General features: G+C 44.3%; 1 protein-coding gene across 1 annotated transcript in view; it reads right to left on the bottom strand.

The window, feature by feature from the left end:
* Positions 1 to 22,299, bottom strand: part of xirp1 (xin actin binding repeat containing 1) — a 33,865-nt gene extending 11,566 nt beyond the window's left edge. Inside the window, exons 1-5 of the mRNA XM_055865846.1 lie at positions 22,050 to 22,299; positions 4,528 to 4,754; positions 4,131 to 4,185; positions 3,564 to 3,944; positions 3,363 to 3,432 (exon numbers count right to left, since the gene is read on the bottom strand). Coding sequence (XP_055721821.1) covers positions 3,363 to 3,432; positions 3,564 to 3,944; positions 4,131 to 4,185; positions 4,528 to 4,655 — 634 coding nt within the window. The 5' untranslated portion in view covers positions 4,656 to 4,754; positions 22,050 to 22,299. The remainder of the gene's footprint in view (positions 1 to 3,362; positions 3,433 to 3,563; positions 3,945 to 4,130; positions 4,186 to 4,527; positions 4,755 to 22,049) is intronic.
* Positions 22,300 to 24,665: the final 2,366 nt, after the last annotated feature.

Genomic DNA, 24,665 nt, shown 5'->3' with positions numbered 1-24,665 from the left:
CTGAAATCGATTAACTCTCAGGTGCTGATAATGTAGACTGAAATACGATTAACTCTCAGGTGCTGATAATGTAGACTGAAATACGATTAACTCTCAGGGGCTGATAATGTAGACTGAAATACGATTCGCTCTCAGGTGCTGATAATGTAGACTGAAATATGATTAACTCTCAGGGGCTGATAATGTAGACTGAAATACGATTAACTCTCAGGTGCTGATAATGTAGACTGAAATACGATTAACTCTCAGGGGCTGATAATGTAGACTGAAATACGATTAACTCTCAGGTGCTGATAATGTAGACTGAAATACGATTAACTCTCAGGTGCTGATAATGTAGACTGAAATACGATTAACTCTCAGGGGCTGATAATGTAGACTGAAATACGATTCGCTCTCAGGTGCTGATAATGTAGACTGAAATATGATTCGCTCTCAGGTGCTGATAACGTAGACTGAAATACGATTAACTCTCAGGTGCTGATAATGTAGACTGAAATACGATTACCTCTCAGGGTCTGATAATGTAGACTGAAATACAATTAACTCTCAGGTGCTGATAATGTAGACTGAAATACGATTAGCTCTCAGGTGCTGATAATGTAGACTGAAATCGATTAACTCTCAGGGGCTGATAATGTAGACTGAAATACGATTACCTCTCAGGGTCTGATAATGTAGACTGAAATACGATTAACTCTCAGGTGCTGATAATGTAGACTGAAATCGATTAACTCTCAGGGGCTGATAATGTAGACTGAAATACAATTACCTCTCAGGTGCTGATAATGTAGACTGAAATACGATTAACTCTCAGGGGCTGATAATGTAGACTGAAATCGATTAACTCCCAGGGGCTGATAATGTAGACTGAAATATGATTAGCTCTCAGGGGCTGATAATGTAGACTGAAATACGATTAACTCTCAGGTGCTGATAATGTAGACTGAAATACGATTAGCTCTCAGGGGCTGATAATGTAGACTGAAATACGATTAACTCTCAGGTGCTTTATTGCTGTATTTGCTCATAAAAACTAAAAGAGGAGATTACGAAGAGTAGAGAATCTGAGGTGGCATAGGCATGGGTTAAGTCCTGAGATTACAGACTAGTACTAAAACACTTGAAGTAGGCATTCTAGAGTTCAGTCAAAAAGTTACTATATCATTGTGTTTACTTGAAAGCTACCTACACAAATAGCTAGCTAGAACAAAGTGTTAATAAGATTTAAAAAATAATTTAAAAGCTTTAAAAGCTTTATGCTTGAGGAATGGAGATATCTTTATCAGAGATAGTATTGTCTAAGTATTGGTGTCCTAACATGATCCTGACATTTTGTAGGGGTGATGTTATGTTGCCCAAGATCACTTAGGACCCCACATCTACTTAGTTTTCTTTTGTCTCCAGTATAGGGGCTGATTATGGGGGTAGCTATGGGAATGTGATGGGATGGGAGGGGGGGAGTGTTAGTTATGGCAATGGGAGGAGGGGGTGAGGAGGGGTGAGGATGAGGGTTGACAGTGTGAGGAGGGGGTGCCCTAGTCCAGTCTCTCAGTGACTAACAGAGAGGGTTGACTCCTTCCTAGAGTTGAGGATCTCTGAGGATCTTTCTGTCAATCACATTCCTGTCAGATTCTCTGTCACAGGAGTATCCCAGACACGTCACCAGGTCACAGAGTCATAGACGATATCCTGGAAATATGTCACCTCTATGGAGGTTCGTGACCCTACCGGCTGTGACACGGTCATACCAGCAAGCACTGCGACACCCCCTGTTTTGAGCATGTGTGCGGAGCTACATAGTTATGTGTCTACACATCCACATCTTACTCTGCATATAGCTTCGCAGAGCTTCCAGGGCCCAGGCACACCTTGGTTCAAACACTATTTGAAATCTTTTCAAATACCTTATGTGTTCTTGATTGAGTTAGCCTGGGTTAATCAACCAATAGAATAGTCCCAGAACTGCAAACCCAGCCTATCTGGCGCTCCAGGCAGGTTAAAGTAAATCTCTCAAAGTCTTTGAACGATTACGAATAGTGTTTGAACCATGGAGTGGGTCCAGGAACCATGGGGCTGTTGTTTACCTAATGGGGATTCTGTTTTCTGGAGGCATCTGAGGCTGTGACACGTCGGGATTCCAGAGAGATATTTATAACATGGCCACCATGCTGTGGCCCTGGCATTCTGACTCGGTGGCAACTTAAGACTGCTTCACTCACTAGATGACTGGTGTATGAGGGGGTGGGTGTGTGTGTGTGTGTGTGTGTGTGTGTGTGTGTGTGTGTGTGTGTGTGTGTGTGTGTGTGTGTGTGTGTGTGTGTGTGTGTGTGTGTGTGTGTGTGTGTGTGTGTGTGTGTGTGTGTGTGTGTGTGTGTGTGTGTGTGTGTGGTTGTGTGGTTGTGTGTGTGTGTGGTTGTGTGTGTGTGTGTGTGTGGTTGTGTGGTTGTGTGGTTGTGTGTGTGTGTGGTTGTGTGGTTGTGTGGTTGTGTGGTTGTGTGTGTGTGTGGTTGTGTGTGTGTGTGTGGGTCAGTGACTTTGGATGCCCTCCACCCCCTGACCAATGGACATTCTGTCAGTATCATTCACATTCACTCTTTAAGAGACATACAATTATATGTGCAGTAAAACGGGACCTCTGGGTTGTTAACTTACACAAACACCAATATTGACGTCAGTGTTGCATATATAGCGGGAATCATCAGGGAGGTTTGATTCCAAGCTGTTTTTAATAGTCCTTCAGTCACAAGGCACCTAGGAAGTGAACAGTTCCCCCAGGGAAGGAAATGACCTCATTTTGGCGGTGTTCCTCCTCCGTCATACGTAGCCAATTGCATGTCATGCTGACTGTTACAATAACCCCAGTGACTGCAGTAATGTATTAGCGTGTTTACTACTCACCCCTCTGTCATTGCCAGTATATTGCACACTGGCTGTAGTAATGTGTGTGTGTGTCTCACTGATGTACCACCCCCCCCCCACCCCCCCATCCCCGGAGCCCGCAGCCCCCAGAAGGTGAGGGGGCTGACGACCTTCGTGGGCCTCAATCCTCTCAAAAATAGACAGTGTCATAAGCCTTGATTTTATTATTACAGAAACTGAGCTTTAAAAATACAAATCTTTCTCTCAGCCTCATGGCAAAATGTGTAGAATAGCATTAGATTAGGTATTAAAACTAGACATTTTTCTTTTTGCCCCATGGGAAAATATATGTGTGTGTGTGTGTGTGTGTGTGTGTGTGTGTGTGTGTGTGTGTGTGTGTGTGTGTGTGTGTGTGTGTGTGTGTGTGTGTGTGTGTGTGTGTGTGTGTGTGTGTGTGTGTAATTGTAATTTGTAATTTGTAATTTGGTCCTACTACTCACCCGGTGTTGTAATTCTGGAACCCCTGACGGAGGACTCTGGGACACCGCTAATGGTCTTCCTCCTCTCGCTCTGAACAGCATGTTGGGAAAAAAACATTAACATTGAGACTAAGAAAAGGGGGAATTTACTTTATTCAGAGACATTTTTTCAAGAGACAGTAGCTTATGAAATAAATGGTTGAATTTACACAAATCACACACCTGACTGTTGTCCTTCCTCCCATGAGTCCCTTCAGTGGTGTAACCCCTCCTAGCCCCCAGAGGGCGATCTTTCTCCTTCTCACTACACTGAATCCCTGCCACCACCCTGCTTGCTGGAGAGGCTACATTCAGCCTGGGGGAGCTGTAGAAGTCCTCTAGCAGGGTGGCTTTGGACTCGAACAGGGCTCGCAGGGCACTGGTCCCCTCCGGAGCTCGGTCCCGCTGGGGAAGATGGTCCATGGAGCGACTCCGAGACAGCAGGAAAGAACCAGAGTCAGTACCCAGACGGTCCACCTGGTCCCTCCGGCTCGCTAACCTCCTCCAAGGAGAAACGAGGCCTACTGGCGTCTCTTCTCTGGAGGAACTGAATGACAGGGAGGCCTGGGAGAGACGTGGTTAAACCATTGATCAGTAAGTAATCAAATCCAAGAAAAATGTATCTAAAGTTAATTTATTGAAAAGGAAAACTGCGCAACCATCACTCACCATTAAAAACATATTAATTTTATTTAAACAACAATTAAAAGCTTCTTTCTAAAGTTTCTTTGAAAATCTCACATTACAAACCTTTATCTTTTCTTCATTGGTTTCAGAAGTGCTTAGTTCCACACAGCTCTGGTACCTGGGGACAAAGAAACAGGGTTAAATAAAGCAAAAAATATATATTTTTAATGTCATGAGTTTTTCCTACTCAGGTCAAGTGGTCTGGCCTCAAAACACCAACAATATTGAATCCAGGTAACTTGCATGACTCAAGACCATGTTAGCTCACTGAGCTAAAGTTTGGTGTTCAGGGCTCAGGCAAAACATAGTTCACCAAGCCATCTCTGTTCCATCAACCTTGGTTCAAGGTATATGTTATTACATATTCACCTGTGTTACAACATATAATGTTGTATATAGGAATTTATTAGATCTGTCAGTGTGAGTAGGTTGTTGTTCATGCGTAAAACTTTAAACTTACTGTTGTACGAGCTGAGAGACAGACTTCTTGTTATCCCAGAGAGAGGACTTTGATGTTTCCCATGACCTCTCCTGAACCCCAGATCCAGACAGGCTCCTCAGTGATTGGCTCTTCCTCAGAGTGTTCATCGTCTCAATGGCGATACCTTAGGCAACCTCCGCATCTGATTGGACTGGCAGTAAAGTCAGGTGGCATCAAAGACGGAGTTCTTTATTTGAATGTTTTCACTGGCGTAAACACATGAATATGAACATCTGTGAGTTACATTATGACAAAGAAACGCACACGAAAAGTTACTGGCTCCTCCTCGGGCTAAATTACTCAAATTAAAGTGTATTTGAAGAGAGTTTCTTGACCAGAAATATATTAAAGCTGACAGTAGGCACATAGTTCCACTAAAAGTAGAGGGAGAAGGTACTGTTACACGAGGGGGTGTGATTCCACAGCCTGTCACACACTGTCTGTCATATGATCCTGTTAATGTTTAATGGTTCTCAGTGCTTTGACAGAACAGTTACAGGCTACCACCACTGACTACACCTGTTTACTACTGACTACACCTGTTTACTACTGACTACACCTGTTTACCCACTGACTACACCTGTTTACCACTGACTACACCTGTTTACTACTGACTACACCTGTTTACCACTGACTACACCTGTTTACCACTGACTACACCTGTTTACTACTGACTACACCTGTTTACCACTGACTACACCTGTTTACCACTGACGACACCTGTTTACTACTGACTACACCTGTTTACTACTGACTACACCTGTTTACCATTGGGACACCTGTTTACTACTGACTACACCTGTTTACCACTGACCACTGACTATACCTATTTACCACTGACTACACCTGTTTACCACTGACCACTGACTACACCTGTTTACCACTGACTATACCTGTTTACCACTGACTACACCTGTTTACTACTGACTACACCTGTTTACTACTGACTACACCTGTTTACCATTGGGACACCTGTTTACTACTGACTACACCTGTTTACCACTGACTACACCTGTTTACTACTGACTACACCTGTTTACCACTGACCACTGACTATACCTGTTTACTACTGACTACACCTGTTTACCATTGGGACACCTGTTTACTACTGACTACACCTGTTTACCACTGACTACACCTGTTTACTACTGACTACACCTGTTTACTACTGACTACACCTGTTTACCACTGACCACTGACTACACCTGTTTACCACTGACTACACCTGTTTACCACTGACTACACCTGTTTACTACTGACTACACCTGTTTACTACTGACTACACCTGTTTACTACTGACTACACCTGTTTACCACTGACCACTGACTACACCTGTTTACTACTGACTACACCTGTTTACCACTGACCACTGACTACACCTGTTTACCACTGACTACACCTGTTTACTACTGACTACACCTGTTTACTACTGACTACACCTGTTTACCATTGGGACACCTGTTTACTACTGACTACACCTGTTTACCACTGACCACTGACTATACCTGTTTACCACTGACTACACCTGTTTACCACTGACTACACCTGTTTACCACTGACCACTGACTACACCTGTTTACCACTGACTACACCTGTTTACTACTGACTACACCTGTTTACCACTGACTACACCTGTTTACTACTGACTACACCTGTTTACTACTGACTACACCTGTTTACCACTGACCACTGACTATACCTGTTTACTACTGACGACACCTGTTTACCATTGGGACACCTGTTTACTACTGACTACACCTGTTTACCACTGACCACTGACTACACCTGTTTACCACTGACTACACCTGTTTACCACTGACTACACCAGTTTACCACTGACTACACCTGTTTACCACTGACGACACCTGTTTACTACTGACTACACCTGTTTACCATTGGGACACCTGTTTACTACTGACTACACCTGTTTACCACTGACCACTGACTATACCTGTTTACCACTGACTACACCTGTTTACCACTGACTACACCTGTTTACTACTGACTACACCTGTTTACCACTGACCACTGACTACACCTGTTTACCACTGACCACACCTGTTTACCACTGACGACACCTGTTTACTACTGACTACACCTGTTTACTACTGACTACACCTGTATACCACTGACGACACCTGTTTACTACTGACTACACCTGTTTACCACTGACTACACCTGCATACCACTGACTATGTTTACCTAGACGGTTATTATTCGGGAGACTCAAGTATTGTGTTTTTGAGTTGATGCATATAAACATCATATCCCGTTTACAATAAGCCTGAAAAAGCTTCCGTCCCTTTTATAAGAAACCCAGATAAGATGCCTGTGATATGCTGATCTAAAACGGGATACTTTGGCATGTTAACATCTTTATCCTGTTTCCTGTTGTTTTTGCAGTATGAACAGGCTCAGTTTCACACGTCCTGGGTGTTGTGTGATGATGTTTTCATCTGATTGTCAAACAAAATCACTTCAAAAAGTGGCTACCTGCCCATTTCTATCCACCATAATAATCCCATAATAATTTACCCTACTGTAATTCATTTACTACTGGCTACTTTCACCCCTAATTTAGAAAAGTTTCTGCTTATAATTTCTGAAATTTGGTAGAGCACATTATAATTTCTGACATTTGGTAGAGCACATTATAATTTCTGACATTTGGTAGAGCACATTATAATTTCTGACATTTGGTAGGCCATTTGATTATTAACTATAGTTAGATACCTGCAGCTTCTCTTCTGTCATAACTTGTTGCCACAGAAGACTAAATCAAGTAGTACTCACCAGAATGTCTTACATTGATAGACTAAATCAAGTAGTACTCACCAGAATGTCTTACATTGATAGACTAAATCAAGTAGTACTCACCAGAATGTCTTACATTGATAGACTAAATCAAGTAGTACTCACCAGAATGTCTTACATTGATAGACTAAATCAAGTAGTACTCACCAGAATGTCTTACATTGACAGACTAAATAAAGTAGTACTCACCAGAATGTCTTACATTGATAGAATGAATGTATTAGTAATCTACTAGTTAAAACACCGGTAAAGTTGTCTGTTTCGTTTAGGGACCGCGGAGAAAACACAAAACAATGGAGAAAGATTGGTCCTGTGCAAAATGTCCTCAGTTTGACTGGTTTTAAAGAAATGAAAAGCTGAGAAAATAAGGAAAAAAAACGTTTCTGACAAGACTTCAGTTCGTCTCGGTTGCATATTTTACGTGGTTGAAATACTGTCCGCTTGGCATAACAGTGTCAAAGATAACACATTACTCCAACATCCGCATTTCGATTAAGAGATACTGAAAGAAAGAAATCATATTCCTCCACTCATGTTCCCAAGACAAAAGGAACATTTGTTTCATAATGTCACTGCAAGAAATGCAGAATTCTGCAGGAGTTAAATATTATATTACACTAAATGTGAGAGGTTATAGAGCTACAGTCACTGTCCACATTTCAGATACTGTTCCATTTAACCCACATGAACATAAACAAGGAATATTCTGTTTATTCAGGGATACAGTGATAATCGTGAGGGGGATATCAAAGGAGCATGTAAACAGTTTATCCCCAATAAGACCTTAAGTGGGATATGAGCTACTAACTGGAATACTGTACACAGGTAAACGTGACCACTGACTACACCTGTTCACCACTGACTACACCTGTTTACTGCTGACTACACCTGTTTACCACTGACTACACCTGTTTACTACTGACTACACCTGTTTCTCACTGACTACACCTGTTTACCCACTGACTACACCTGTTTACCACTGACTACACCTGTTTACCCACTGACTACACCTGTTTACTGCTGACTACACCTGTTTCCCACTGACTACACCTGTTTACCACTGACCACTGACTACACCTGTTTACTACTGACTACACCTGTTTACCACTGACTACACCTGTTTACCACTGACCACTGACTACACCTGTTTACCACTGGGACACCTGTTTACTACTGACTACACCTGTTTACCACTGACCACTGACTACACCTGTTTACTACTGACTACACCTGTTTACCACTGACTACACCTGTTTACTACTGACCACTGACTACACCTGTTTACTACTGACTACACCTGTTTACTACTGACTACACCTGTTTACCAATGACTACACCTGTTTACCACTGACCACTGACTACACCTGTTTACCACTGGGACACCTGTTTACTACTGACTACACCTGTTTACCACTGACCACTGAATACACCTGTTTACTACTGACTACACCTGTTTACTACTGACTACACCTGTTTACCACTGACTAGACCTGTTTACCACTGACTACACCTGTTTACTACTGACTACACCTGTTTACCACTGACTACACCTGTTTACTACTGACTACACCTGTTTACTACTGACTACACCTGTTTACTACTGACTACACCTGTTTACCAATGACTACACCTGTTTACTACTGACTACACCTGTTACCACTGACTACACCTGTTACCACTGACTACACCTGTTTACTACTGACTACACCTGTTTACTACTGACTACACCTGTTTACCACTGACTACACCTGTTTACTACTGACTACACCTGTTACCACTGACTACACCTGTTACCACTGACTACACCTGTTTACTACTGACTACACCTGTTTACTACTGACTACAACTGTTACCACTGACTACACCTGTTTACTACTGACTACACCTGTTTACCACTGACTACACCTGTTTACTACTGACTACACCTGTTTACCACTGACCACTGACTACACCTGTTTACTACTGACTACACCTGTTTACCACTGACTACACCTGTTTACCACTGACTAGACCTGTTTACTACTGACTACACCTGTTTACTACTGACTACACCTGTTTACTACTGACTACACCTGTTTACTACTGACTACACCTGTTTACCACTGGGACAACTGTTTACCACTGACCAATGACTACACCTGTTTACCACTGACTACACCTGTTTACTACTGACTACACCTGTTTACTACTGACTACACCTGTATACCACTGACTACACCTGCATACTACTGACTACACCTGTTTACCACTGACCACTGACTACACCTGTTTACCACTGACTACACATGTTTACCACTGACTACACCTGTTTACCACTGACTACACCTGTTTACTACTGACTATACCTGTTTACTACTGACTACACCTGTTTACTACTGACTACACCTGTTTACCACTGACCACTAACTACACCAGTTTACCACTGACCACTGACTACACCTGTTTATCACTGACTACACCTGTTTACTATTGACTACACCTGTTTACCACTGACCACTGACTACACCTGTTTACCACTGACCACTGACTACACCTGTTTACCCACTGACTACACCTGTTTACCACTGACTACACCTGTTCCCCACTGACTACACCTGTTCCCCACTGACTACACCTGTTTACCACTGACTACACCTGTTTACCCACTGACTACACCTGTATACCACTGACTACACCTGTTTACTACTGACTACACCTGTGTACTACTGACTACACCTGTATACCACTGACTACACCTGTTTACTACTGACTACACCTGTTTACCACTGACCACTGACTACACCTGTTTACCACTGACCACTGACTGCACCTGTTTACTACTGACTACACCTGTTTACCACTGACCACTGACTACACCTGTTTACTACTGACTACACCTGTTTACCACTGACTACACCTGTATACCACTGGGACAACTGTTTACCACTGACTACACCTGTTTACTACTGACTACACCTGTTTACTACTGACTACACCGGTATACCACTGACTACACCTGTTTACTACTGACTACACCTGTTTACCACTGACCACTGACTACACCTGTTTACCACTGACTACACCTGTTTACCACTGACTACACCTGTTTACTACTGACTACACCTGTTTACCACTGGCCACTAACTACACCAGTTTACCACTGACCACTGACTACACCTGTTTACTACTGACTACACCTGTTTACCACTGACCACTGACCACTGACTACACCTGTTTACCAACTGACTACACCTGTTTACCACTGACTACACCTGTTCCCCACTGACTACACCTGTTCCCCACTGACTACACCTGTTTACCACTGACTACACCTGTTTACCACCTGACTACACCTGTTTACTACTGACTACACCTGTTTACCACTGGGACACCTGTTTACCACTGACTACACCTGTTTACCACTGACTACACCTGTTTACCACTGACTACACCTGTTTACCACTGACTACACCTGTTTACCACTGACTACACCTGTTTACCAATGACTACACCTGTTTACTACTGACTACACCTGTTTACCACTGACTACACCTGTTTACTACTGACTACACCTGTTTACCAATGACTACACCTGTTTACCCACTGACTACACCCGTTTACCACTGACTACACCTGCACTGACTACACCTGTTTACCACTGACTACACCTGTTTACCCACTGACTACACCCGTTTACCACTGACTACACCTGCACTGACTACACCTGTTTACCACTGACTACACCTGTTTACCCACTGACTACACCCGTTTACCACTGACTACACCTGCACTGACTACACCTGTTTACTACTGACTACACCAATTTACCACTGACTATACCTGTTTACCACTGACTACACCTGCACTGACTACACCTGTTTACTACTGACTACACCAATTTACCACTGACTACACCTGTTACCACTGACTACACCTGCACTGACTACACCTGTTTACTACTGACTACACCTGTTTACCACTGACTACACCTGTTTACTACTGACTACACCTGCATACCACTGACTACACCTGTTTACCACTGACTACACCTGTTTGCCTACTGACTACACCTGTTTACAACTGACTACACCAATTTACCACTGACTACACCTGTTACCACTGACTACACCTGCACTGACTACACCTGTTTACTACTGACTACACCAATTTACCACTGACTACACCTCCTACCACTGACTACACCTGCACTGACTACACCTGTTTACTACTGACTACACCTGTTTACTACTGACTACACCTGTTTACCCACTGACTACACCTGTTTACCACTGACTACACCTGTTTACTACTGACTATACCTGTTTACTACTGACTACACCTGTTTACTACTGACTACACCTGTTTACTACTGACTACACCTGTTTACCCACTGACTACACCTGTTTACCATTGGGACACCTGTTTACCCACTGACTACACCTGTTTACTACTGACTACACCTATTTACCACTGGGACACCTGTACACCACATACTAAAGGGTTACACAGGTATACTGTTAATATCCTGGTACATCATCTAAAAGTAGAGGGAGCCAGTACTGTTACACTAGGTGTGTGATTTCACAGTCTGTCATATGATCCTGTTAATGTTTAATGGTCCTCAGTGCTTTGATAGAACAGTCACAGGCTACCACCACTGACTACACCTGTTTACTACTGACTACACCTGTTTACCACTGACTACACCTGTTTACCACTGACTACACCTGTTTACCACTGACTACACCTGTTTACCACTGACTACACCTGTTTACCACTGACTACACCTGTTTACACACTGACTACACCTGTTTACCACTGACTACACCTGTTTCCCACTGACTACACCTGTTTACCACTGACCACTGACTACACCTGTTTACCACTGACTACACCTGTTTACCACTGACTACACCTGTTTACTACTGACTACACCTGTTTACCACTGACTAGACCTGTTTACCACTGACCACTGACTACACCTGTTTACATTTACATTTACATTTAAGTCATTTAGCAGACGCTCTTATCCAGAGCGACTTACAAATTGGTGCATTCACATAATGACATTTACTACTGACTACACCTGTTTACCACTGACTACACCTGTTTACCACTGACTACACCTGTTTACCACTGACTACACCTGTTTACTACTGACTACACCTGTTTACCACTGACCACTGACTACACCTGTTTACCACTGACTACACCTGTTTACTACTGAATACACCTGTTTACCACTGACTACACCGGTTTACTACTGACTACACCTGTTTACCACTGACCACTGACTACACCTGTTTACCACTGACTACACCTGTTTACTACTGACTACACCTGTTTACTACTGACTACACCTGTTTACTACTGACGACACCTGTTTACCACTGACTACACCTGTTTACTACTGACTACACCTGTTTACCACTGACTACACCTGTTTACCACTGACTACACCTGTTAACTACTGACTACACCTGTTTACTACTGACTACACCTGTTTACTACTGACTACACCTGTTTACAACTGACCACTGACTACACCTGTTTACTACTGACTACACCTGTTTACTACTGACTACACCTGTTTACAACTGACCACTGACTACACCTGTTTACTACTGACTACACCTGTTTACAACTGACCACTGACTACACCTGTTTACTACTGACTACACCTGTTTACTACTGACTACACCTGTACACCACTGACTAGACCTGTTTACCACTGACTACACCTGTTTACTACTGACTACACCTGTTTACCACTGACTAGACCTGTTTACCACTGACTACACCTGTTTACTACTGACTACACCTGTTTACCATTGACCACTGACTAAACCTGTTTACCACTGACCACTGACTGCACCTGTTTACTACTGACGACACCTGTTTACCACTGAGTACACCTGTTTACTACTGACTACACCTGTTTACCACTGACCACTGACTACACCTGTTTACTACTGACTACACATGTTTACCACTGACTACATCTGTTTACCACTGACTACACCTGTTTACTACTGACTACACCTGTTTACCACTGACTACACCTGTTTACTACTGACTACACCTGTTTACCACTGACCACTGACTACACCTGTTTACCACTGACTACACCTGTTTACCACTGACTAGACCTGTTTACTACTGAATACACCTGTTTACTACTGACTACACCTGTTTACTACTGACTACACCTGTTTACCACTGACTACACCTGTTTACTACTGACTACACCTGTTTACCACTGACTACACCTGTTTACCACTGACTACACCTGTTTACTACTGACTACACCTGTTTACCACTGACCACAAACTACACCAGTTTACCACTGACCACTGACTACACCTGTTTACCACTGACTACACCTGTTTACTACTGACTACACCTGTTTACCACTGACCACTGACTACACCTGTTTACCCACTGACTACACCTGTTTACCACTGACTACACCTGTTCCCAACTGACTACACCTGTTCCCCACTGACTACACCTGTTTACCAATGACTACACCTGTTTACCCACTGACTACACCTGTTTACTACTGACTACACCTGTTTACTACTGACTACACCTGTTTACTACTGACTACACCTGTATACCACTGACTACACCTGTTTACTACTGACTACACCTGTTTACCACTGACTACACCAGTTTACTACTGACTACACCTGTTTACTACTGACTACACCTGTATACCACTGACTACACCTGTATACTACTGACCACACCTGTTTACCACTGACCACTGACTACACCTGTTTACCACTGACCACTGACTGCACCTGTTTACTACTGACTACACCTGTTTACTACTGACTACACCTGTTTACCACTGACTATACCTGTATACCACTGGGCCAACTGTTTACCACTGACTACACCTGTTTACTACTGACTACACCTGTTTACTACTGACTACACCTGTATACCACTGACTACCCCGTTTTACTACTGACTACACCTGTTTACCACTGACCACTGACTACACCTGTTTACCACTGACTACACCTGTTTACCACTGACTACACCTGTTTACTACTGACTACACCTGTTTACCACTGACCACTAACTACACCAGTTTACCACTGACCACTGACTACACCTGTTTACTACTGACTACACCTGTTTACCACTGACCACTGACTACACCTGTTTACCACTGACCACTGTCTACACCTGTTTACCCACTGACTACACCTGTTTACCACTGACTACACCTGTTCCCCACTGACTACACCTGTTCCCCACTGACTACACCTGTTTACCACTGACTACACCTGTTTACCACCTGACTACACCTGTTTACTACTGACTACACCTGTTTACCACTGGGACACCTGTTTACCACTGACTACACCTGTTTACCACTGACTACACCTGTTTACCACTGACTACACCTGTTTACCACTGACTACACCTGTTTACCAATGACTACACCTGTTTACTACTGACTACACCTGTTTACCACTGACTACACCTGTTTACTACTGACTACACCTATTTACCAATGACTACACCTGTTTACCCACTGACTACACCCGTTTACCACTGACTACACCTGCACTGACTACACCTGTTTACCACTGACTACACCTGTTTACCCACTGACTACACCTGTTTACCACTGACTATACCTGTTTACCACTGACTACACCTGTTTACCACTGACTACACCTGTTTACCACTGACTACACCTGTTTACCACTGACTACACCTGTTTACCCACTGACTACACCTGTTTACCACTGACTACACCTGTTTACCACTGACTACACCTGTTTACCACTGACTACACCTGTTTACCACTGACTACACCTGTTTACCCACTGACTATACCTGTTTACCACTGACCACTGACTACACCTGTTTACCCACTGACTACACCTGTTTACCACTGACTACACCTGTTTACCCACTGACTACACCTGTTTACCACTGACTACACCTGTTTACCACTGACTACACCTGTTTACCCACTGACTATACCTGTTTACCACTGACCACTGACTACACCTGTTTACCCACTGACTACACCTGTTTACCACTGACTACACCTGTTTACCACTGACTACACCTGTTTACTACTGATTACACCTGTTTACCACTGACTATACCTGTTTACCACTGACTATACCTGTTTACCACTGACTACACCTGTTACCACTGACTACACCTGAACTGACTACACCTGTTTACTACTGACTACACCAATTTACCACTGACTACACCTGTTACCACTGACTACACCTGCACTGACTACACCTGTTTACTACTGACTACACATGTTTACCACTGACTACACCTGTTTACTACTGACTACACCTGTATACCACTGACTACACCTGTTTACCACTGACTACACCTGTTTACCTACTGACTACACCTGTTTACAACTGACTACACCAATTTACCACTGACTACACCTGTTACCACTGACTACACCTGCACTGACTACACCTGTTTACTACTGACTACACCAATTTACCACTGACTACACCTGCACTGACTACACCTGTTTACTACTGACTACACCTGTTTACTACTGACTACACCTGTTTACCCACTGACTACACCTGTTTACCACTGACTACACCTGTTAACTACTGACTATACCTGTTTACTACTGACTACACCTGTTTACTACTGACTACACCTGTTTACCTACTGACTACACCTGTTTACTACTGACTACACCTGTTTACCACTGACTACACCTGTTTACCATTGGGACACCTGTTTACCCACTGACTACACCTGTTTACTACTGACTACACCTATTTACCACTGGGACACCTGTACACCACATACTAAAGGGTTACACAGGTATACTGTTAATATCCTGGTACATCATCTAAAAGTAGAGGGAGCCAGTACTGTTACACTAGGTGTGTGATTTCACAGTCTGTCATATGATCCTGTTAATGTTTAATGGTCCTCAGTGCTTTGATAGAACAGTCACAGGCTACCACCACTGACTACACCTGTTTACTACTGACTACACCTGTTTACCACTGACTACACATGTTTACTACTGACTACACCTGTTTACCCACTGACTAGACCTGTTTACCACTGACTACACCTGTTTACCACTAGCTACACCTGTTTACTACTGACTAGACCTGTTTACCACTGACTACACCTGTTTACCACTGACTACACCTGTTTACCACTGACTACACCTGTTTACCACTGACTACACCTGTTTACACACTGACTACACCTGTTTACTGCTGACTACACCTGTTTCCCACTGACTACACCTGTTTACCACTGACCACTGACTACACCTGTTTACTACTGTACACCTGTTTACCACTGACTACACCTGTTTACTACTGACTACACCTGTTTACCACTGACTAGACCTGTTTACCACTGACCACTGACTACACCTGTTTACTACAGACTACACCTGTTTACCACTGACTACACCTGTCTACCACTGACTACACCTGTTTACCACTGACTACACCTGTTTACTAGTGACTACACCTGTTTACCACTGACCACTGACTACACCTGTTTACCACTGACTACACCTGTTTACTACTGACTACACCTGTTTACCACTGACCACTGACTACACCTGTTTATCACTGACTACACCTGTTTACTACTGACTACACCTGTTTACCACTGACCACTGACTACACCTGTTTACCACTGACCACTGACTACACCTGTTTACCCACTGACTACACCTGTTTACCACTGACTACACCTGTTCCCCACTGACTCCACCTGTTTACCACTGACTACACCTGTTTACCACTGACTACACCTGTTTACTACTGACTACACCTGTTTACTACTGACTACACCTGTTTACTACTGACTACACCTGTATACCACTGACTACACCTGTTTACTACTGACTACACCTGTTCCCCACTGACTACACCTGTTTACCACTGACTACACCTGTTTACCACCTGACTACACCTGTTTACTACTGACTACACCTGTTTACCACTGGGACACCTGTTTACCACTGACTACACCTGTTTACCACTGACTACACCTGTTTACCACTGACTACACCTGTTTACCACTGACTACACCTGTTTACCAATGACTACACCTGTTTACTACTGACTACACCTGTTTACCACTGACTACACATGTTTACTACTGACTACACCTATTTACCAATGACAACACCTGTTTACCCACTGACTACACCCGTTTACCACTGACTACATCTGCACTGACTACACCTGTTTACCACTGACTACACCTGTTTACCCACTGACTACACCTGTTTACCACTGACTATACCTGTTTACCACTGATTACACCTGTTTACCACTGACTACACCTATTTACCACTGACTACACCTGTTTACCACTGACTACACCTGTTTACCCACTGACTACACCTGTTTACCACTGACTACACCTGCTTACCACTGACTACACCTGTTTACCACTGACTACACCTGTTTACCACTGACTACACCTGTTTACCCACTGACTATACCTGTTTACCACTGACCACTGACTACACCTGTTTACCCACTGACTACACCTGTTTACCACTGACTACACCTGTTTACCCACTGACTACACCTGTTTACCACTGACTACACCTGTTTACCACTGACTACACCTGTTTACCCACTGACTATACCTGTTTACCACTGACCACTGACTACACCTGTTTACCCACTGACTACACCTGTTTACCACTGACTACACCTGTTTACCACTGACTACACCTGTTTACTACTGACTACACCTGTTTACCACTGACTATACCTGTTTACCACTGACTATACCTGTTTACCACTGACTACACCTGTTACCACTGACTACACCTGCACTGACTACACCTGTTTACTACTGACTACACCAATTTACCACTGACTACACCTGTTACCACTGACTACACCTGCACTGACTACACCTGTTTACTACTGACTACACCTGTTTACCACTGACTACACCTGTTTACTACTGACTACACCTGTATACCACTGACTACACCTGTTTACCACTGACTACACCTGTTTACCTACTGACTACACCTGTTTACAACTGACTACACCAATTTACCACTGACTACACCTGTTACCACTGACTACACCTGCCCTGACTACACCTGTTTACTACTGACTACACCAATTTACCACTGACTACACCTGCACTGACTACACCTGTTTACTACTGACTACACCTGTTTACTACTGACTACACCTGTTTACCCACTGACTACACCTGTTTACCACTGACTACACCTGTTAACTACTGACTATACCTGTTTACTACTGACTACACCTGTTTACTACTGACTACACCTGTTTACCCACTGACTACACCTGTTTACTACTGACTACACCTGTTTACCACTGACTACACCTGTTTACCATTGGGACACCTGTTTACCCACTGACTACACCTGTTTACTACTGACTACACCTATTTACCACTGGGACACCTGTACACCACATACTAAAGGGTTACACAGGTATACTGTTAATATCCTGGTACATCATCTAAAAGTAGAGGGAGCCAGTACTGTTACACTAGGTGTGTGATTTCACAGTCTGTCATATGATCCTGTTAATGTTTAATGGTCCTCAGTGCTTTGATAGAACAGTCACAGGCTACCACCACTGACTACACCTGTTTACTACTGACTACACCTGTTTACCCACTGACTAGACCTGTTTACCACTGACTACACCTGTTTACCACTAGCTACACCTGTTTACTACTGACAAGACCTGTTTACCACTGACTACACCTGTTTACCACTGACTACACCTGTTTACCACTGACTACACCTGTTTACCACTGACTACACCTGTTTACACACTGACTACACCTGTTTACTGCTGACTACACCTGTTTCCCACTGACTACACCTGTTTACCACTGACCACTGACTACACCTGTTTACTACTGTACACCTGTTTACCACTGACTACACCTGTTTACTACTGACTACACCTGTTTACCACTGACTAGACCTGTTTACCACTGACCACTGACTACACCTGTTTACTACTGACTACACCTGTTTACCACTGACTACACCTGTTTACCACTGACTACACCTGTTTACCACTGACTACACCTGTTTACTACTGACTACACCTGTTTACCACTGACCACTGACTACACCTGTTTACCACTGACTACACCTGTTTACTACTGACTACACCTGTTTACCACTGACTACACCTGTTTACTACTGACTACACCTGTTTACCACTGACCACTGACTACACCTGTTTACCACTGACCAATGACTACACCTGTTTACTACTGACTACACCTGTTCACTACTGACTACACCTGTTTACCACTGACTACACCTGTTTACTACTGACTACACCTGTTTACCACTGACTACACCTGTTTACTACTGACTACACCTGTTTACTACTGACTACACCTGTTTACTACTGACTACACCTGTATACCACTGACTACACCTGTTTACTACTGACTACACCTGTTTACAACTGACCACTGACTACACCTGTTTACCACTGACTAGACCTGTTTACCACTGACCACTGACTACACCTGTTTACTACTGACTACACCTGTTTACCACTGACCACTGACTACACCTGTTTACTACTGACTACACCTGTTTACCACTGACTACACCTGTTTACCACTGACTACACCTGTTTACCACTGACTACACCTGTTTACCACTGACCACTGACTACACCTGTTTACCACTGACTACACCTGTTTACCACTGACTACACCTGTTTACCACTGACCACTGACTAGACCTGTTTACCTCTGACCACTGACTACACCTGTTTACCACTGACTACACCTGTTTACCACTGACCACTGACTAGACCTGTTTACCTCTGACCACTGACTACACCTGTTTACTACTGACTACACCTGTTTACCACTGACCACTGACTACACCTGTTTACCACTGACTACACCTGTTTACCACTGACTACACCTGTTTACTACTGACTACACCTGTTTACCACTGACCACTGACTACACCTGTTTACCACTGACCACTGACTACACCTGTTTACCCACTGACTACACCTGTTTACCACTGACTACACCTGTTCCCCACTGACTCCACCTGTTTACCACTGACTACACCTGTTTACCACTGACTACACCTGTTTACTACTGACTACACCTGTTCACCACTGACTACACCTGTTCCCCACTGACTACACCTGTTTACCACTGACTACACCTGTTTACTACTGACTACACCTGTTTACCACTGGGACACCTGTTTACCACTGACTACACCTGTTTACCACTGACTACACCTGTTTACCACTGACTACACCTGTTTACCACTGACTACACCTGTTTACCACTGACTACACCTGTTTACCACTTACTACACCTGCACTGACTACACCTGTTTACTACTGACTACACCTGTTTACCACTGACTACACCTGTTTACTACTGACTACACCTGTATACCACTGACTACACCTGTTTACCACTGACTACACTTGTTTACCTACTGACTACACCTGTTTACAACTGACTACACCAATTTACCACTGACTACACCTGTTACCACTGACTACACCTGCACTGACTACACCTGTTTACTACTGACTACACCTGTTTACTACTGACTACACCTGTTTACCCACTGACTACACCTGTTTACCACTGACTACACCTGTTTACTACTGACTACACCTGTTTACCACTGACTACACCTGTTTAACACTGACTACACCTGTTCACCACTGACTACACCTGTTTAACACTGACTACACCTGTTTACCACTGACTACACCTGTTTACCACTGACTACACCTGTTTACCACTGACTACACCTGTTTACTACTGACTACACCTGTTTACTACTGACTACACCTGTTTACCACTGACTACACCTGTTTACCACTGACTACACCTGTTTACTACTGACTACACCTGTTTACCACTGACTACACCTGTTTACTACTGACTACACCTGTTTACTACTGACTACACCTGTTTACCACTGACTACACCTGTTTACCACTAGCTACACCTGTTTACCACTGACTACACCTGTTTACACTGACTACACCTGTTCACCACTGACTACACCTGTTTAACACTGACTACACCTGTTTACCACTGACTACACCTGTTTACCACTGACTACACCTGTTTAACACTGACTACACCTGTTTACTACTGACTACACCTGTTTACCACTGACTACACCTGTTTACTACTGTCTACACCTGTTTACTACTGACTACACCTGTTTACCACCGGAACACCCGTACACGACATACCTAAAGGGTTACAGGTATACTTTTTATATCCTGGTACATCATCTTCTACGTATCCAATTTGTGAAGTCCTTTGCTATGCAATCCAAAGTTTGCATATTGTATTTAAGAGTTGCCAAATGAAAGTTAGCAAAAGCTAACACATACTCCATCCCTACACTTAGCAAGACTGTCTGTGACTCAATCTGAGTTAGTAAGATCTTACCGAAATCAGACAAACATGAAGGTATCGTTTACATTCCAGTCGCTGAGCAGGCGCTCTTATCCAGAGCGACTTACAGTAGTAGTGAGTGCATACATTTTCATACTGGTCCCTTGTGGGAATCGAACCCAAACCCCAGTGCTCTACCAACTGAGCGACACGGGACCAGCATTAACAATTAACCGTTCGTTATCCAGAGATATATTCATTAATATCCTTACCTGAGTGGGGATGTCTTCTGTGCATTCCCGTCTGTGCTATTCGGTCCAGTGCTGTTTTAGAAGCATCCGTCACTCACAAGACACAGCAATTCCTTTTGACCAAAGTCCCTTGTTTTACACCCTGTGATTCCAGGCTTCCGGAATCCGGGGACAGATACAGCTCCTCAATGGAACTCATAATGAAATCTCTCTGATTACGTCATAATTGGTGCCATAAAACAAAGTGCATAGTCTCGTTTCAATCAGTCCTTGCTAAACCATGCCTTATACTGTGCAGTAAAGAATAAGGCTTTGCAGGTGTAATGGAGGTGGTTCTGTAAAATGTGATCAGTAATCTTGCTTGAGACATGAAGACTTGCGTTTGCTCACTGAGCCTAATGCCTAGATTTTAGCTCAATGGGATAATAGCCTTGTGCCATGCAGGATGCCTGGCTTTAGCTCAAGGGGAAATAGCCTTGTGCCATGCAAGATACCTGAGTTTGAACCCAGTCTACCTCCCCCCTCTCACTCTTGCTCTCTCTCTCTTTCCCCCCTTCCCTCTCTCCCTCCTTCTCTTTACCCCTCCCCTCTCTCTCTCTCCTTCTCTTTCCCCCTCTCCCCCTCCCTCTCCCTCTCTTCCCCCCTTCCCTCTCACTCTCTCTCTCTCTCCCCCTCCCTCTCACTCTTCCCCTCTTCCCCCTCGCTCTTTCTCTCCCTCTCTCCCCCCCTCCCCCCTCTCTCTCTCCCTCCCCTCCTCTCCCCTCTCTCCCCCTCCCTCTTCCCCCTCGCTCTTTCTCTCCCTCTCTCCCCCCTCCCCTCTCCCCTCTCTCTCTCTCTCTCTGCCTCCCCTCCCCTCTCCCCTCTCTCTCTCTTCCCCTCCCTCCCTCTCTCTCTCTGCCTCCCCTCCCCTCTCCCCTCTCTCTCTCTTCCCCTCCCTCCCTCTCTCCCCCACTCCCCTCTCTCTCTCTGCCTACCCTCCCCTCTCCCCTCTCTCTCTCTGCCTACCCTCCCCTCTCCCCTCTCTCTCTCTCCATGTGAACCAGTGCAGCTGGTCTAGCCCCTTCCCTCTCTGATCTAGCCAGCTGGAATGCCTAGCACAGCCTTGATGTTACACTCCCCAAATGTACTACCCCACTACCCCACTACCCACACTACCCCACTACTCAAATGTCCCAAATAGCCCCCTATTCCTTATATAGTGCATTACTTTAGACCATGACCCATATGATTCTGGTCAAAGGTAACGCACCATATAGGAAAAGGGTGCTATTCAAACAGCAACATTTATCTCCCTCTCCACATAGTTTATCATACTGACTTTTTCACCGTAGTGGAAATCGCCTTTATAAACCCTGCTGTCGCTTTAGTAAGTGATTAATATGGCCTGTGTTGTTAGATAGTCATCGTTATCGATGTAATAATGCCGGCCACCCAGGGACAATAAAGAGATCCATTACAGCTGTTACAGTTATTTCTGTTGCTTATTTTAAGGCATGTTGTGTTGTTGCTATGGGAACCAATGTGATAAATGAACCGCAGTTTTTTTTCCCGCTGATCTGTAAATAAGTGTTTGCTCAATTGACAAGATCTATGCAGTCTGGGATCTTAAGACCAAGAAATTCGTTAACATATTGTACGAATTGGAATCGTAACATATATCATACAAATTGCACAATGTTATTTGGATAATTTGGGATTTTTTTGCAGGACGCAACATATCATACAAAATGTATGCCTTAGAACACAATTAGATGATGACGATCCCGATGGGCCCCGACATTATACCTCGGGTTAGGGATGGGTAGATCGGGTTAGGGACGGGTAGATCGGGTTAAGGACGGGTAGATCGGGTTAGGGATGGGTAGATCGGGTTAGGGACGGGTAGATCGGGTTAGGGACGGGTAGATCGGGTTAGGGACGGGTAGATCGGGTTAGGGACGGGTAGATCGGGTTAAGGACGGGTAGATCGGGTTAGGGACGGGTAGATTGGGTTAGGGACGGGTAGATCGGGTTGGGGATGGGTAGATCGGGTTAGGGACGGGTAGATCGGGTAAAGGACGGGTAGATCGGGTTAGGGATGGGTAGATCGGGTTAGGGACGGGTAGATCGGGTTAGGGATGGGTAGATCGGGTTAAGGACGGGTAGATCGGGTTAAGGACGGGTAGATCGGGTTAGAGACGGGTAGATCGGGTTAGGGACGGGTAGATCGGGTTAGGGACGGGTAGATCGGGTTAGGGACGGGTAGATCGGGTTAGGGACGGGTAGATCGGGTTAGGGACGGGTAGATCGGGTTAGGGACGGGTAGATCGGGTTAGGGATGGGTAGATCGGGTTAGGGACAGGTAGATCGGGTTAGGGACGGGTAGATCGGGTTAGGGACGGGTAGATCGGGTTAGGGACGGGTAGATCGGGTTAGGGACGGGTAGATTGGGTTAGGGACGGGTAGATCGGGTTAGGGACGGGTAGATCGGGTTAGGGACGGGTAGATCGGGTTAAGGACGGGTAGATCGGGTTAGGGATGGGTAGATCGGGTTAGGGACGGGTAGATCGGGTTAGGGATGGGTAGATCGGGTTAGGGACGGGTAGATCGGGTTAGGGACGGGTAGATCGGGTTAGGGACGGGTAGATCGGGTTAGGG

This window comes from Salvelinus fontinalis, chromosome 17 (genome assembly GCF_029448725.1).
Source record: "Salvelinus fontinalis isolate EN_2023a chromosome 17, ASM2944872v1, whole genome shotgun sequence".
NCBI lineage: Eukaryota > Metazoa > Chordata > Actinopteri > Salmoniformes > Salmonidae > Salvelinus > Salvelinus fontinalis.
This window is presented reverse-complemented; position numbering and strand designations above follow the sequence as displayed.